Source organism: Aulonocara stuartgranti (assembly GCF_965226115.1).
Source record: "Aulonocara stuartgranti genome assembly, chromosome: 5".
In the NCBI taxonomy this organism is placed as follows: Eukaryota; Metazoa; Chordata; class Actinopteri; order Cichliformes; family Cichlidae; genus Aulonocara; species Aulonocara stuartgranti.
This window is the reverse complement of record NC_138943.1, coordinates 12,370,816-12,386,506: the sequence shown is the minus strand read 5'-3', so window position 1 is coordinate 12,386,506 and position 15,691 is coordinate 12,370,816. Positions and strand designations below refer to the sequence as shown.

At 37.8% G+C, this 15,691-nt stretch overlaps 1 protein-coding gene across 8 annotated transcripts in view; it reads right to left on the bottom strand.

The window, feature by feature from the left end:
* The window catches only part of ptprt (protein tyrosine phosphatase receptor type T), a 310,486-nt gene that overhangs the window by 16,134 nt on the left and 278,661 nt on the right, over positions 1 to 15,691 (bottom strand). For all 8 annotated transcript variants that reach the window (XM_082534416.1, XM_082534409.1, XM_082534410.1 and 5 more), the window contains 5 exons: positions 12,323 to 12,399; positions 10,841 to 10,877; positions 10,307 to 10,404; positions 9,902 to 10,018; positions 2,639 to 2,793 (listed from right to left, as the gene is read on the bottom strand). In XM_082534416.1, the coding sequence (XP_082390542.1) occupies positions 2,639 to 2,793; positions 9,902 to 10,018; positions 10,307 to 10,404; positions 10,841 to 10,877; positions 12,323 to 12,399 (484 nt within the window). The remainder of the gene's footprint in view (positions 1 to 2,638; positions 2,794 to 9,901; positions 10,019 to 10,306; positions 10,405 to 10,840; positions 10,878 to 12,322; positions 12,400 to 15,691) is intronic.

Sequence of the window (15,691 nt, the reverse complement as noted above, 5' to 3'; positions counted from 1 at the left end):
AAACTCTTTTCAGAAGAAAAGTAAAATAAATAGTAAAATAAATAAAAAAATACTCTAAGCTGTTTCCAATGAATGAATACTCTGGGCTATTGTGTTCTTATCAGATCAGTAAATGCTCACTTAAATGGCTGATAAAATTAAAATTAGGTATCCTATATCTTATTACTATGTTTTAGAAATACACTGTGAAACCTCTGAGTTTTGTAACTCAGAAAAACCTATTAACTTTGCAATCTCAGCAATGTTAATGGAGTTTAGTATGAAGGCAGAGTCTTTCTCTATTGCTCTCTTTTACTTTCTAACTGACAAGCATAAGTATGTGGAGACTTTAGTAGCCCATGTCAGGTGTTGAGGCGACACATTCTGAACACCAATGCCTGGAGGGAAGATATGGACAGACAAGCAAACCAACAGATGGATGGACTGAAAGAGCGAGGGGAAGAGGGATGGAAAGGGAATGGTTGGACGAGTTTAGCGACTGGGAGTGATAGAAGTGGCCGTCACGGGGGAGATATCAAGGGAGGAAAGGAGGCACGGATGGAGGGATGTAGCGGAAACTGAGAGAATGAGGTGTAGAGGGAGGGGAAAAACCCATCTTTCAATTTACAATTCCGCTGACAGTTTTCAGAGACAGCTAAAAGAGAGAGAGCGAGAGAGCGTGCAAGAGAAGAAACAGAAAAGAAAGAAAGAGAGAGAGAGAGAGAGAGAGAGAGAGAGAGAGAGAGAGAGAGAGAGAGAGAGAAGATGTGAGGGACGGAAAGATAGAAAGTTGAAGAGAGAAGAGGAGGGGGCGCCTCGGCAGATTACCTGTCAACCTCTGTGATTAATGTTGAGACCAAAATACTGCTGGGCCTCTATGTGTGTGTGCTTGTGCGTGTTTGAAAGCCTCATGACACAGGCCAATAGCATCAGAGTGCCCCCGGAAATTGGAAGTGACTGCCATAACTTCCTGCCTGTCTGTCCACATACTTTTACTGGCTGTCTTTTATGTGTCTGCTCGCCTCATTTGTCCATCCAGTTTTTTTTTTTCATTCTCTGTTTGTGTGTCCAATTTTGTTCTTTGAGTGTGTGTCTCTTTTGACTTTTCCATTATTAATAATCCCAAGTGTTTTTTTAGTTGTAACACACATCTTTCCCAAACCTTAGACACGCTGATTTATAGTATTTGCTAAAAAGATGGCAACTTGAGTATATACAGATAAAGCAATATTCATGCATCATTTTACTGTCTAATGGCTAATTTGGCAAGGGACTGCCAAGCAACCAGGTTTGCTGTTTGTTAGTGGGAAGCTCCAAAGACTTATCCAAATGGTTAGTTTTAGTTAACTGAACAAAAGCATCTTTCATTCCAGCAAAAAAAAAAAAAAAATCTATATTGTACTCCACATACAATTTCTGGTTAAATTGTACCCATTCATCTCTGAATCACAATGGTGACTGTATAGGACTTTCTGTGTGGAGTCTGCATCTTCTGAGTTTCCTCCTGGTACTCCAGCTTGTTCCCACAGTCCAAAGACATGCATGTTTAGGTTAACTGGTCATTCTAAATTGGGCAGCTATGTGTGATAGCTAAAGTGCAAAGAATAAATCACTGTATGGATGCATGATTAAATGTGACTTGTAGTCTAAAGCACTCTGTGAGGTCTGCGAGATTAGAAAAAGTGCTATATAGTATGATGGTCCTTTGATTCCATTAAGCACTAACCATGGCAAGGTTAGTCATTTTATTCCCTTTGTGGGAATAAAACTCTAAAGCTATGTGTTGTATCAAGGTGGGCCATGAAATGAATAATTAAATTTCAATGCTTGAGACAAGATGAGGAATCTACTCAAAACCTTTTTTTCATAGCTTGTCAGAATGCTGACCTTTTAATGCCTGTGCCAGCTGAGCACCTGGCTCCAGAAGTGAACTGTTACATCCCATAAAGAACAGAACATTGAGGTTAAATATAGTATCACCATGGGGATCCTAATACTATCACTTTTCCCCCCTCCTACTCTTCATGGCGGTGTATGGGTGAAAGAAGATAGGAGATGAAATTCTTTTTTAACCTAAAACTTTTTATTCACTTTCTAAAAGTTAGCACTATTGATCTAAGCTACGGAAAAGAAAGGGTGACCTGTTTGAGAGATTACAACAGTAATCATACCTTGCCCTATTGTCTTAATTGACAAGGAAAAGGGGAACCCATAAAAAAGTTTTTTTTAAAAAAGTACTGGAAGAAAAGCCTGTGGAAAGAACTGCTTCTTAGATTTAGGTTGAGATAAAGTCTTATATTTTGGGGCTTCTGACGAACTATCCAAACTGATTGTTTAATCAGAAGCTTTTTAAAATGACTCATAAGACCACAAAAATAAAACATGGATATTTTCAGATCTGCCAAATCACAATTAGGCCAATGCTGTAAAACAATCCAAGATTTATAAAGATGATTTTGTAACAGAAATACCAGTAGTCATTTGATCATTACTGTTTACCCAGAGCCTTCCCCTGTGATAAGCAAGAAATGTGAGCTATGCATCTGAATGGCTGTTTGTTTGTCCTTGTCTTGCCCGTGCAGCCACTGACCAGCAGCGCCAGGGAATTAAGTTTATCTTCAGTACAAAACCTCTGTGTCCTCTATGTAAGTACACTTACCTGCAGTGTACCACTATGGGTCCGGCATCTGGAGGGTTGAGGAACTTGACCTGTCGTATGAAGCCAAGCAGTCCTGTGGCGTAACACGGAACGCCGTGGTCGGGCCAGCTGGTGAAATGAAACTGACGGAGTTCACGGATCTCATGATGGCCCTTCTGAAAAACATGCACAGAGGGAGATGTTATGCTAAGTAGCATATTTCATAATGGCAGTTTCACGAAAAGAGTCTGTCTCTTCATGAAAAGTGTTGGCCATTTTGCCTCTTGATGATGACAAATGGCTGAATCTTACAAACTGTTTCATTGCTCTTTTGGGGAAGACTGACAAGAAGACATATCATGGTTCAGGACCCTAATTTACAGCAGGGATTTCAGGAATATGGGGGCCTTGATGCCTCTTCAGATGAAAAATAAATCAATCTCATCGTGGATGTCAAGATGGCACTTTGGGCCACTTCGGGGAATGAGAGGCAGGAAGACTTATTGTGGCTCATTTGCCTAATTTACAGGGGAGATTTGAGGAAACTGAAGGCCATCTCGCTCTACAAAAAGATTAATTGATTTCACAAATCTCATGATGGCCCTTTTGGGAAAGACTTGCAGGAAGAAATGCCACGGTTCAGTTCAGCTGCCCAATTTACAAGGAGATTTTGAATATCTAGCAATTATCCGACTGCTTGTTATTGTATGAAGTGCTCAGCGATAACAGAAAACATTTAAATATGGAATGTGTTTTAATTAAACAACATTTGTTTCTGAGAAAAGTTTTGCTGCATGACAGACCAAATAAGTTTCAAATGTATAAACAAGATACCGTTGCTTATAAAAAGGATTAAGATAAAACATAATTTGGAAAATCCACTTCTTAGATATAAAGAGAAACAATCTGCTATATAAAAGTGTAGATTACAAAATAACAAAATGACAAAACATGTGTGTGACAGGATCCTGACATTTTCATGATGTGCTTTCCAGAAACACATAAGCTACAGAATATCTCCTCATCTTACAATTGGAGTATTAGGATGCTAACAATGACATATGATACTTAATAGATAGCAGTGAAGTCTCACATAACATTGCTTCCTTGAAACATGGACATACAGTCTCAGGACTGTGGTGTGCAGTAGGTTCATGCTTATCAGATAAAGAAACAGAATTACTTTAAGTCTGGATCCCCAGACAGGCTGCATTTGAGGGCTGGAAGTCAAAAAAATCTGTTATGACTCTATATATCGTCTCCAATATTGAGTTATGAAAGAAAACTGCGTATTAAGCAAAAAGTAAGGCCACATCCACAGAAGCCAATCCTATCCGAACAATTCGGAATAGTATTATACATTTTTCTCTTTTCCGCCCATTTCTTTTGAAATGTTATCATCTGATGACAAAGAACACATTGGAATCCTACAGTCAGGGGTTATTGGAAATGAAACCTTTGTGTCATTGTTACAGAGCCAACACGGCAATTCTTTCATCAATATGAATTCGAGTGAAAAGTTTTTTTGTTTTTTGTTTTTTAATTTAGGAATATGATTCCAAGGAATCACACACCTTATACTAAAGCTTCAGGACTCCTCTGAAGGCATAATGTATTCTGACAGTGTATAACTTTGAAAGTGTATGCCACCTGCACGAGGCAATCAGAAGGCTAAGAGGGATCTTGCCTCAAGTTTCCTATTTTGAGGTCTGACCTGCATATCCTGGTGGTTCAACTGAATCTCTCCTCACTGGATATAGAAATGTATTTTTTAAATCCTTTCTTCAGCTTCCATCAGTTCAGTTTTTTTTCTATAATACTGCACTCTTCTGCTCTAATAATTCAAACCGATCGATTCTATTATATTATTCTAAACTAAACGGGGCTCAGTCACGTCCTCCCCAGTTCAGTTACTCTCTAAGAATAGAGTTGAAATGAAACTGCGTCTTCCATTCTGGCTCTGTAATATACAAGGTTGTATTGAATTATTTGTTGTGACAGACTATCTGATAATAACCCAAGAAGCACGGGTAACATAGGAAGTGGGGTTGGTGTTCAGAACCTGAGACTGAGTGGGAAAGAGCAGAGGTTAAGGAAGAGAGTAGGAAGTGGTGGGCTGAGGAAGGAGTGGGGAAAAATATGATGAAAAAAGGAGGAAGGAAAAGATCAAGGAGAGAAACATGGACACGCGACGTATGTGACAGAGACTTGAAGTGAGAAAGAAGGAAAAAAACTGAAGACCGCAAGGCGATTTGATAACTGGACTTTCCATTGATTTGCACTCCTGTGATGTTAAAATTACTTCTCTAAATCAATAGACAACAGTCCAACAGAGCTAGAGACACAGAGACGGGTAAAAGAAAACAAAAATAAAACACTGGTATTGAAATGTTGGAAATTGGTGATGAGGAACTCAGAACACTTTAAAAGCTCTCCCTATTCCTCTAACCCTCACTTGCAATAGATACATAAAAAATAAATGTTTTAATGGATTGAAATTATCCCTCATTTTCAAATGCGTTTTAAATCCAGTCTCAGTTTCACTGGTACTCACGTTACTTGTCTTAGCAAGTTTATACTTTGCAAATCCTCTGCTCTGTAAGAAACACATATATAAATCTGTGTGACAACATTTTAGAAAGGTTTATTTGACATCAACAATCCTTACATATCTTTTATTGTTAGAATTTGTTTTGGTGTCTGGAACAGCCTAGAATCACCGTAAGGGGGAGTTCATCCTGACACTGGAATTTGTTGTCCACAACAATCCCTTATGCTGTCATGTCCTCCTTATAATCACTTAAATATGAGTCCAGCACTTCAAACCCTCCATAGAAAATAAAAAAGAGACTGTATGTTTAGCCTCAAAAGTTGAGGTTAAATGTCATGGCGACATACCAGTACTGTGGAAATGTCTTGATTCAGCCATCATTTCTTTATATTTTGCTAGTATATAAGGAAAAACAGATTTAATATAATTCTAACAAGTTTGAGAGTCAGTATTCAGTATATCCACCGTTTTCTGAACTCGTTTAGGCATAATTTCTTGACGTAGTGTTCAGGAATAGTTTTCCAGTCTTCTTAAAGAACATTCCAAAGCTCTTCTTTGGATGTTGGCTGCTGTTTGTTCCATTCTCTGTCAAGATTATTCTGCGCTGATTCAATAATGTTGAGGTCTGGGAAGGCTAGTCTATGACTGATAATGTTTCATTATCTGTTCTTCTGTCCTGGTAAGCATTGACTGCATTGACTGTGTGTTTGGGATGGTTATCATGCTGAAATATGAAGCTGGTGCCAATCAGATGCTTTCCATATACTCTATTGTATAGAGTGATAGTATTGTATTCTAAATTAAAATCGGATACTTTATCAGATAATTCAGTTTTGATAAAATCTCCAACACAACTGGCTAAAACGCCTTGTCTTCCTTTGAATTTTTTAACTCAAGAAATGTTGTTGTAACAGGCTTGTAGTAAGAACAATATGTGTAGACACAGCACTGGCCTGAGAAAAGTCTAGAGAACTATTGCTCAAGACACTTTAAAAATGACAAGGTCTGATCCCTTGAAAGCAAAATTCAAGAAATAAGGAGTGACTTTTGTACAGTACTGTAACAACAAAATACCGGTGAGAAAAAAGTTCGAATTAAATTAATTACAAATACTGGGTTATTTTTCATGAAAAAAAACTTGGAAATTGATTAATGTTATACAGGATGGCAAATGATCAAAAAGTACCATAACTGATAGGGAAGAAATAAGAATGGATTTAATTTATTTGGCAGATTTGAAGTGCCGATCCGTTTTTCTCAGCTAAGCTACGCAGAAGCTGGAAAAAAACATTCTGGGCAAAATATTGATTGTCGAGAGCCACTTGAGAAGCATCTTCTCATTCATTTGAGGAAGAACACTTTGTTGTACTACTCCAACATGTCTGGACTGTGTTTAATCTCGCAGACCAGTACAAGCCCTTGCTACCCTTGATTTTTTTGTCAAACTGCTGTTTTCACTCTGAACGGCTGCTACACAGATGTCAACTACCTACAATTCATTACACTGGACTAGGGGTGGGTTTTTATAATCGATTCATCGATTAAAATCGATTCTGGCTTGGATAACGTAAAATCGATTCATTAAAATCCTGAATCGATTCATTAAAATCCTGAATCGATTTTTTTTAATATAAATTTATTTTGCCCGAAATGCCAGAATCTCTGGTGACATCTCACAAAATTTCAAGAACCACCAAACAGTTAAGACAGTAAATGAGAGCAGGAACACGGATTCTGCACATAGACTTAAACACACAGCGCGACCCGCGGATCAGAATCAGTGAGATGTCGCCTTTCTCACCCGACGGCAAGGACACGGTCGGGGCTGAAAGCCGACAGCTTGCTGATTCTGATGTGTCGGCGGGTCCAAGCTTTGTGTTCACGCCCTTTATGCGCCGATTCTAAAGCTGTTAGTTTGATCTCTCTCCAAACAATATTGACCGAACCAGCAGCAAAAGAAGATTCACATAAACATCGTCATGTATTCACTCTGACTTTTACTGTTTTGCTTCCACCGCGATGCACAGCTCTCTCTCTCTCTCTCTCTCTCTCCCTCCCTCTCTCTCTCTCTCTCTCTCTCTCTCACTCTATCTCTGTACTTCAAGAACAGTTTCCCTTTCTTCATTATTCGCTTGCTTGTTACGCACAAGTCTACTGTTGTTTACAGCGCTGTCAGCCGCTGTTTTTTTCCCTTTTACATTCTTCCGAAAAGAAAACCTCATTTCTGCTGTTCAATACTGAACAAATTTAAACTTTTTAAAATTATTCAAAATGCAAAACGCTTAGCCATGTCTCTAATAAAACCGCTGTAACTTCAGAGGTGATGTTCATATGTTGATTAATGGTTTTCTTTCGTTTTTGATGTACTGCAGAATATTTTTATAAAATCCCAGGCCAGGAAAATCACCTTCATGTTTTTCTGTGTTTTATCTTCAGCTACTTTGACACAAAGGTATCTGCTGTGACGCTCACACCTTTGATAAAGTCTTGCGTGTGTCAGCTTCCTTTTTATTGATACAAAAATATGTAAATGTACTGATCTGAATTATAATATTTCTGACTGTCAAAATATCCCAGATTTAAATCGAATCGAATCGAATTAAATCGAATTAAATCGAATCGTGGATCGAATCGATTCGGGACCTTGTGAATCGGAATTGAATCGATTCTAGAAATCAGTGACGATACCCAGCCCTACACTGGACTATAGTTTCAGTTGAAAAATGACTCATATGTCCTGTCTGATATGTGTATGCTGGTCTTCAAAGCAATGTTTTGTCCTGTTGAGTTTGGCCTCTACTGTAGCCTTCAGTTTACTGCAGTCTCCTGACATGAGTGTCATTAATCATATTTTGGGTGTTAGCACATTGGCGAACAAGCCCTTGTTGGCTTGAAAAAACTAATAAAAAATAAATAAAATAAAATAAAAAATCGACGTGTGTACATACAGTACTATCTGTAGTACTCTTTCATTCCAGCTGCAGCTGTGACTACCTCTGGAAACTTTCTTGCTAACGTCAAGGCTGCACAGTTAAGAACAGAGACAGTAAAACTACTTTACAGTCCACTTCACTTATAGCAAAATTTTGAACTTCACATAAAACATCAACACATGAAATGAATGCTACTTAAGAAAGTTTTATACTCACATATGCTGCTTCTTTCTCTCACAGCTGCTATCATTCTGACATTCAAAGATGAGCTACCTTTTGTCATCCTGCATCTTTAGCTCTTTTTCTCTCCCACTCACACGCACACATTTGCACACATTTTCTTTTAGTCTTACTTAGTCACCCTCTATTCCTCAGTGCTCAGTTAATCTCTTTGGATGTGCCATTAATAAACCTTTTCATTAAGCTCTTATTCTCATTATTCACTGCAACTGAGGCTATTTAGTTGCTACACAGAACCCACATACCCTCTGTCTTGCTTTCTCTTTGTTTTTCACACTCACACACAGTGGAAAAAACCCACTGAATTTTAAAGATGGAGAATTTGAATTAGCAAGTGTCTGATGTGTGTTTGTAAGTATTTATGCATACTGTCAAACGACAGGCGTTTAGAGATCAGCTTTCCTTTGAATTTTAACGCGCACGCGCACGCACTCAGAGGTGGTATGGATTAATGGCTTGCTGAATGAGCTGACAGCAAACACTTCAAGACTTGTCTTTATAAGCTGATTTTGCACGACTGAGGGGGGAAGGAAATAGAGGATAGAGGAAAAATGACACTGAGGTATAAAAAGAAGAAAAACGAATGGAAAACACACAAGAGTAGTCAGGAACATGTATTATAATGTGTAATAACTGTAGAAGATAGGTACCGATTCTAAAAAATAAATAGTATTAAAATGGTAACGGACCTAAAGATCAACCTCTGTCCCTTGACTCCCAAGTAAAATATTTATATAAGCAAGATTTGAGTGTTGTAAATACTTTCTATACTCAAACAAGCAAAAAGAGGTAGAAAGTAAAATGGAGGAGAAAAGGAAAAACAATGGAACAGGCAAACAGAGACTGAGAATAAAAAAACAAGACTGAAAGTCGCTCGAAAGATAAAGGATTTTGGATCACAGCCTGTGTCTTGTTGTAATGTGCATTTCTGCAGTTTTTGCATTCAGTGTGCAGAGCCCTGGAGAACAACATCACAACAATGAAACTACATTCGTCGATCATCTATTCTCCTCTCAAATCCCTCCTGCCTGATTACAAGTGCCAAGATTATGCTTTCAAGATTCCTCTTAAACAGTGAGAAGCAAACAAGTAACAGAGCTCACTCGCCATAAATCCCCAATCACATATTGGCTGTAATGGTAATCTAGGTCTGGGCTTTACAAAATATGGAAGCAATACAAGCTACGATAGGGTGTAAATACGCTGCTAGAGAGCATGAGTGGGTTCAAATCCCATCACAGGCCTTGTGGGGCAAAGAAAATTGGTGTGACATCATGACTCAATGTTAAAATGCAGGATAAATACTATGACAAAGACATCAACAGCTTTTGCCTTTTTCAGAGCAGGAAAGTTAAATCTTCATATTTCCAATTAAAGCTGCTGGTAGAACTGGTATTTGAAGTCCTGAATGTGGAATAATTCTCACTTTTTTTAACAACTATTGTTTTCATTTTCACTACATTCTCAGTGGAATTGACCATGGCATACTTGATTCCTGAATTATAGAATAAAGAATTAAAAATATACTCTTGCCATTAAATATAAAGTTTACTTGTTTACCTTTTGAACAGTGAACGTCCGTATGACATATTCCGCCAGTGGTTCAGTCTCTATGAGGGTCACCTTGATGTCTCCGTACACCTCTGTCTCATCAGGCCAGTAACGAACACACTTCACCTGGAAAAGATCGTTTTTATTGTCATTGTGTTTTAAAATATGCCTTACGTGGTGTTGATTATCTCCCCATGAGCATCAAGAGGCAGAGATGATACTGATTAGAATTTACTAGACGGCATCGCAAAGTAATTCAGTAGTGTGACTGGAGGAAAACTAGAGCTCCAGGTAAAACAACAGCACATATAACTAGATCATACATATATACATATAGACACACACAGAGATATACATATACTTTATTTACTTCTAATACACACATTTTTGGAGCTGCTTGGATGATAAACTCACCCTTCCCACTTCCACAAGGTTTGTAACCATGACGATAGAGGCCGAATTCTCCTGCCACACCATTCTCCAGAAATCCCTCACCGTCTCTTGCATGGGCCCTGACAGACAAACACACAAACACACACAGTGTAAACATTTTGATACACATAAACAAGCATACAGACATAGGTGTGTAAATAAGCATATGTTCATTCCAATGCCACGTAAAAATGTCAGCACTGGTAGTACAGACTTGCACAAACACACCCATACAGACACACACATGTATTTGAACACCATCAATCCCAGATAGTAGTTTGGGGGTTTGAGGTAATGGGGTCTTAAATTTGTCAGGGGGGTTTTATACGGCAGTTTAGATTTAGGAGGTTGTGGTAATAGCCTTCCAGTCCGAGAGGACGACATTTACCAGGTGGGTCCTACACGCATACACACACACGCACACAAATAGGATCACATGCACACATTCGTATCTACACAAATGTGGAAGCACGCATTAGTGCTTCTCACACACACTTATCACGTCAGTTTAATTACCTTGTGTGGCGATGTAATGTCTGGGTCTATGGTACCCCTGCGAGACAGAAAAAAGGAAGCAATAAAAAAATATGTATCGCCACACTTTTGTCATATCCATTTTTCTCTTTATATTCTTTATTTTTCCTATCCAACATCTAAATTTCCTCTATTTTTAGCACATTGTTTTTCAAGAATTCTCATTCCTACTCACTATTTTTTCCAGGGAATCAGTCTTCACCCATCTCCCGCTATTTCGGCTGTTTTCCTTTTCACTCCCCAAAGTTAGATAAAGTGTTACATTTTGCATTTTTAACCAAAATATACTAAAACATTCCTGCCCTATTCTTTCATTCAGTTTTTCCCAATTGTGTTGCCTTTTCTTCACTTCATTTGTCCTCGTTGTTAGTCATCTTCTCATTCATTCATCATCTCTCACTCTCCTTCTCTGTCTTGTCTTCACGTTCAGTTTTTTCCATGTTTTATCCTTCATTTTTTCCCAGTCACTAAATTTTCCCTCTGTTGGATAAAAAGACACCGGTCTCCAACCAGCGATTATTTCTCTCTCTTGTCCCATCACGATTCCCTATAAGATGGATAACCTTGTTGAGATAAAAGCATTTATCATTTTCACTTTGCCATTAGAATCACTTTGTGAGCATGACGTTATCTTCACGGGGGGATGTGTTTTACTTTTTCAATTCTTTTCTTTTCTTCTTAAGAAACAATCTAGTCTGTGAGACTGATTTTGTACCAGATTTATTAAGACTACCATTACAACAGTAAGCTGTGAGCAGGAGATTAAATCAATAAGTGAAGCACAATACCTGCAGGGGAGAGAGGAAGGGAGTAAAAACGAACGATGGATGGATGGATAAGGAAAGGTAATAAGAGGGACACACAGTGGGAGGTGATGGAATGACTGATGTAATTAAAGGAGGAAAGGGTAAACAAGGAGGGGGGTATGTTTTCCCCCTTTTAATTTTTTTTATGTGCCCGTTGGTGAAGGAATGGAGTCCAAAGGGGGGAAAAAAACAACACTGATGGTTTTATCTGCTGTGGTAACCTTAACTAAGGACCTGATTCACTGGTACAAATTTAAAGCAATATTGTTTGTGTGCAGAGGCAGGTGTCTGCATCTGATTTGAAACTGAGAATATGACATCATCCATACTATTGACTGACTGACTGACATCCATACTATTTGATATTCAGGGCATCCATGCAGAAAGAGACTATTACAACCTGTGAGGACATGTCAGTGAAACTCACATAAAATAATAACTATTTGTGAGGCAAAGGGTGTGCTTTCCAAATTAGACGTCTCTCAAGTTTCAACCAAGTGATGTAAGCAGCTACCAACAGGAGCAAATACTACAGTTGGCATATGATGAAGTTGTAAATACAGTAGAGGGTTTCCTACACAAGACTCATTGTTTGGATCATCACTACAGTGTATGTGTGCATGTGTGTGTGTTCGAGTGTAGTTGTGTAAACACTCACGTCAATATAATTGGCATTGATGTAGTCAGAGTGGGGGTCTCCATCCAGCAACTGCAGTCGGACTCTGGTGTGATCGTCTGTGGGATCAGATAGCACAAAAATACAACAGGCCTAAAGTTACATTTACCCACAGATCGGAAAAACTAACTGACTGGAGGGGGAACTAGCTAACCAGGCCCAAGGTTATGAGTCCAAACAACAAATGTAAGTGCACTTTTCCTGCTGCTGTTGCCTGTTCTTTGTAATTGTTGATGGATCAAGTCCTGTCTCCTGTTAATAGTCAGCATTGGCATCTTTTACCTGAGTAGATAACCTTTAGTTAATCTTGACTAAGCAAGATAGTTAAAGTTAAAAAGTTAAATTGTGTCACCCAGAAACACCAAACATCCTCAGTTCCCTTGGTATAGTTTTATTTCGACACTTCATTTCAAATGTTTTTTTCCCCCACTTTAGTTCATTTGGTCTCAGAGCAGTTCCATTCAGATGATCTGAATGGGTATGACAGAAGCAAACACATAAAAGTATTAAAGTAACATTTTGTGCATAACTCCCCAGTGCAGATTTATGACAAATATCATTTGCATAAGTCAGGATGATGGGACAAATTCTGTTTCCATTACTTGCTGCCTCTGTCAGCAAATGCTATTGCATTTACTACCAAATGACAAGCAACACAGATTTGTTTGTCTCACAGGCTTTTTCGGGTACTATGCAATGATTCCTTTTAGCTGTAAAAGCTGTTGAACAAATTGTTCAAATGAAATGTCTACTGTACCATTTGCAAACAGTGACATGTGATCACCGAATGAGAAAAAAAGATGGCTTTGGACTTCTCTTCTGCTTTGAAATAGTTGCTGGAATAGCAAAATCAAGAGAAATTGTGGACATAATCCAAAGCTAATAGTTCAAAGTGCAAGCAGCAACAGTACTTCTTCATAGTAATATGACCCAGTAGGCACCATTTGTCAATAAAAGCCGCAATCCGTCCTCTTTTTCTATAACCGCTTGGATTTTATCCACGACTGTCTGAAGATCGCTAATGGTAACAGTGGGATCCAGAGTCATTTCTTTGGCAATTTCTCACATGTAATGTGTGTAAGATACATCTTTGTTGCTCTCGCTGGGATGCATCTCCAGTGATGTTTCTGAAGTCATGAGATGTTTTGGGTTTTTCAACATCAGACGCCCTCGCACAGATCAATTTCCAACTTTCATCCCATCAGCAGCCACCCATGGATTAGTCCATGGGTGGCTGCTGATAGGACATTTTTATTTCCAATTCCTTACTATTAGCGTATCTGTTTTTGTGTCCCATGAGACTTATATCTCCTCTTCTCTCTCAGTCACGGTTGTTAGAATGGAACTTTGTTCTTCCTGCTTCTTTAGCATGTCAGCATCTCCTGTTTTCTGCAGGTATGTCCATTTTTTTGGACAATGACAGTAAGTGTCCAGAGATGGCACAGTTTTAAAAAGAGTTAAAATAAATCCAGGTAGAGAAGTATCACATATTCAAATAGCACAAGCACATATACAAACACAAGTTGTTACATCTCAAGGAGTTTATGAAGTTGAACACACCAGACCTATAAGTCCCAAAAACCCAATAATAATAAATAAAATTATAAATAAATAAATTGATAATCACAAGACTATTTTTACAATCTATAAGAATTTTAATATATCTTTGAATCTCAGATTATCTGTAATAATCATAACAGCAGAACCTCTCACCTCACTCACTGTTCACCCTCATTATCCATGTCACCATGATGAATTTTTTTTTCTTTTTCTTTTTGAGTGTCAATTATTTTGTTCTTGGCTGTATAATAGCTATCTATAGCATTGGGACACATATGAGTTATTAAGTGTAATGGGAGGCAGTGATTTTTTTTCTTTTTAAACTTAGTTGTAACATAGCAACAGCAGGTAATTGCAGATGATGGGGACAAATAAGAATGATTGCACTGCTTCTTGAAAGTTTTTAATTTTTTGAAAAAGAAAGAAAGAAAGCGAATACAGACTAAATGGAAAAGAGCAGGTCGGTAAATGTGAGATATTACAAAGAAAACAAGAAGACAAGAGCAGAAGAGAGGTAAAAATTATGTCACGTGTAGTTGGCAAGTATAAGATAAAGATAAATAACATAAGAGGCTAGGAGAAATGTGGAATGTTGTTACCTTTCAGTCTCTGAAATGGCATCTCATAAATATTTCTGTCATCCTGGTCATCATCCTAGTATAAAAGGACGCACATCTTTGGTTGTTGAGCAGCCTAGACCTCTGAACTGTGGTAGCAATTGAGAATGCTTGGGATGGAACAACGTAACAACTGAAACCATGAATTAAACTTCTAGTATTTCTGCAGGATTTATTTTTTACTCATTTTGAATTGAGTTGTTAATTCAAATTGTAAATTGTTAAACTGCTTCAGAAACAGAGCTTTTATGTTAGCAGATCTACTGTGTGGTTGATGACTCATGCATTCAATGGAAACCATTTTCTCTGGGTTTATAGAGTTGCATGGGAGCAATCATTATGTTAAAAAGGCGTTAACATTTTTTTTGTTTTGATGACTATCTTAGAATTGATGTGTGAATTCATTTCCATTCATAGCTGGCACAAAATGAGGCCTTCAGCGGAGTAAACATACTCAGAAGTAGGATAAAATTGCAGAGACCGTTAACTTTTTTTAACAAGCAAAATCATTTAGAACATACAGCATGTATTTGGATTTTCTATAATAAGGATGTTGCCAAGCAGCTGAACAATATCCTGGAAAGCATAAGAGTGTACTATTTATTTAGATGATGTTAAAGGTGATATGATTTTTTTAAACTACTTTTTATATTAAGAAGGTAACAAACACCATTTGTTGATAAAGACCATAAAATGGGTCCAAATCTTCAGTGAGAGCTAGGACATTTCTAGTGGTTCTGACAAAAGAAAAAAAAAAAACAGGAAAATAAAGATCCGTACATTTTTCTTAAATTCCTATTCAATTACAATTCGAATGAGCCAAACCCATCTCTGATTCGGCAAGTGGCCAATCTATTGCAGGTCAAACAGAGAGAGACAAGTTCTCAGAAACACTGCTTAACATACGTGTCCATGTCCAGGTTTGAGCCTACACCATCAAAGTTTTTAATATTTCATTGTTTCATTAATCATTGCTGTAAATAATTCTCTACAGTCTCCAAAATGTAAAAAATATGCAGTCTGTATGCTGAATTTGAGAAAAACGTTAATATTTCAGCAACTAAAATGTGTCATAGCTCATATCTATCACCTAACACCTTATTTTGTTTATTTTGTCACAGAGTAGAATAGAAAATTTGACATCACATGGACAGTCATTTTATATAATTTTTAC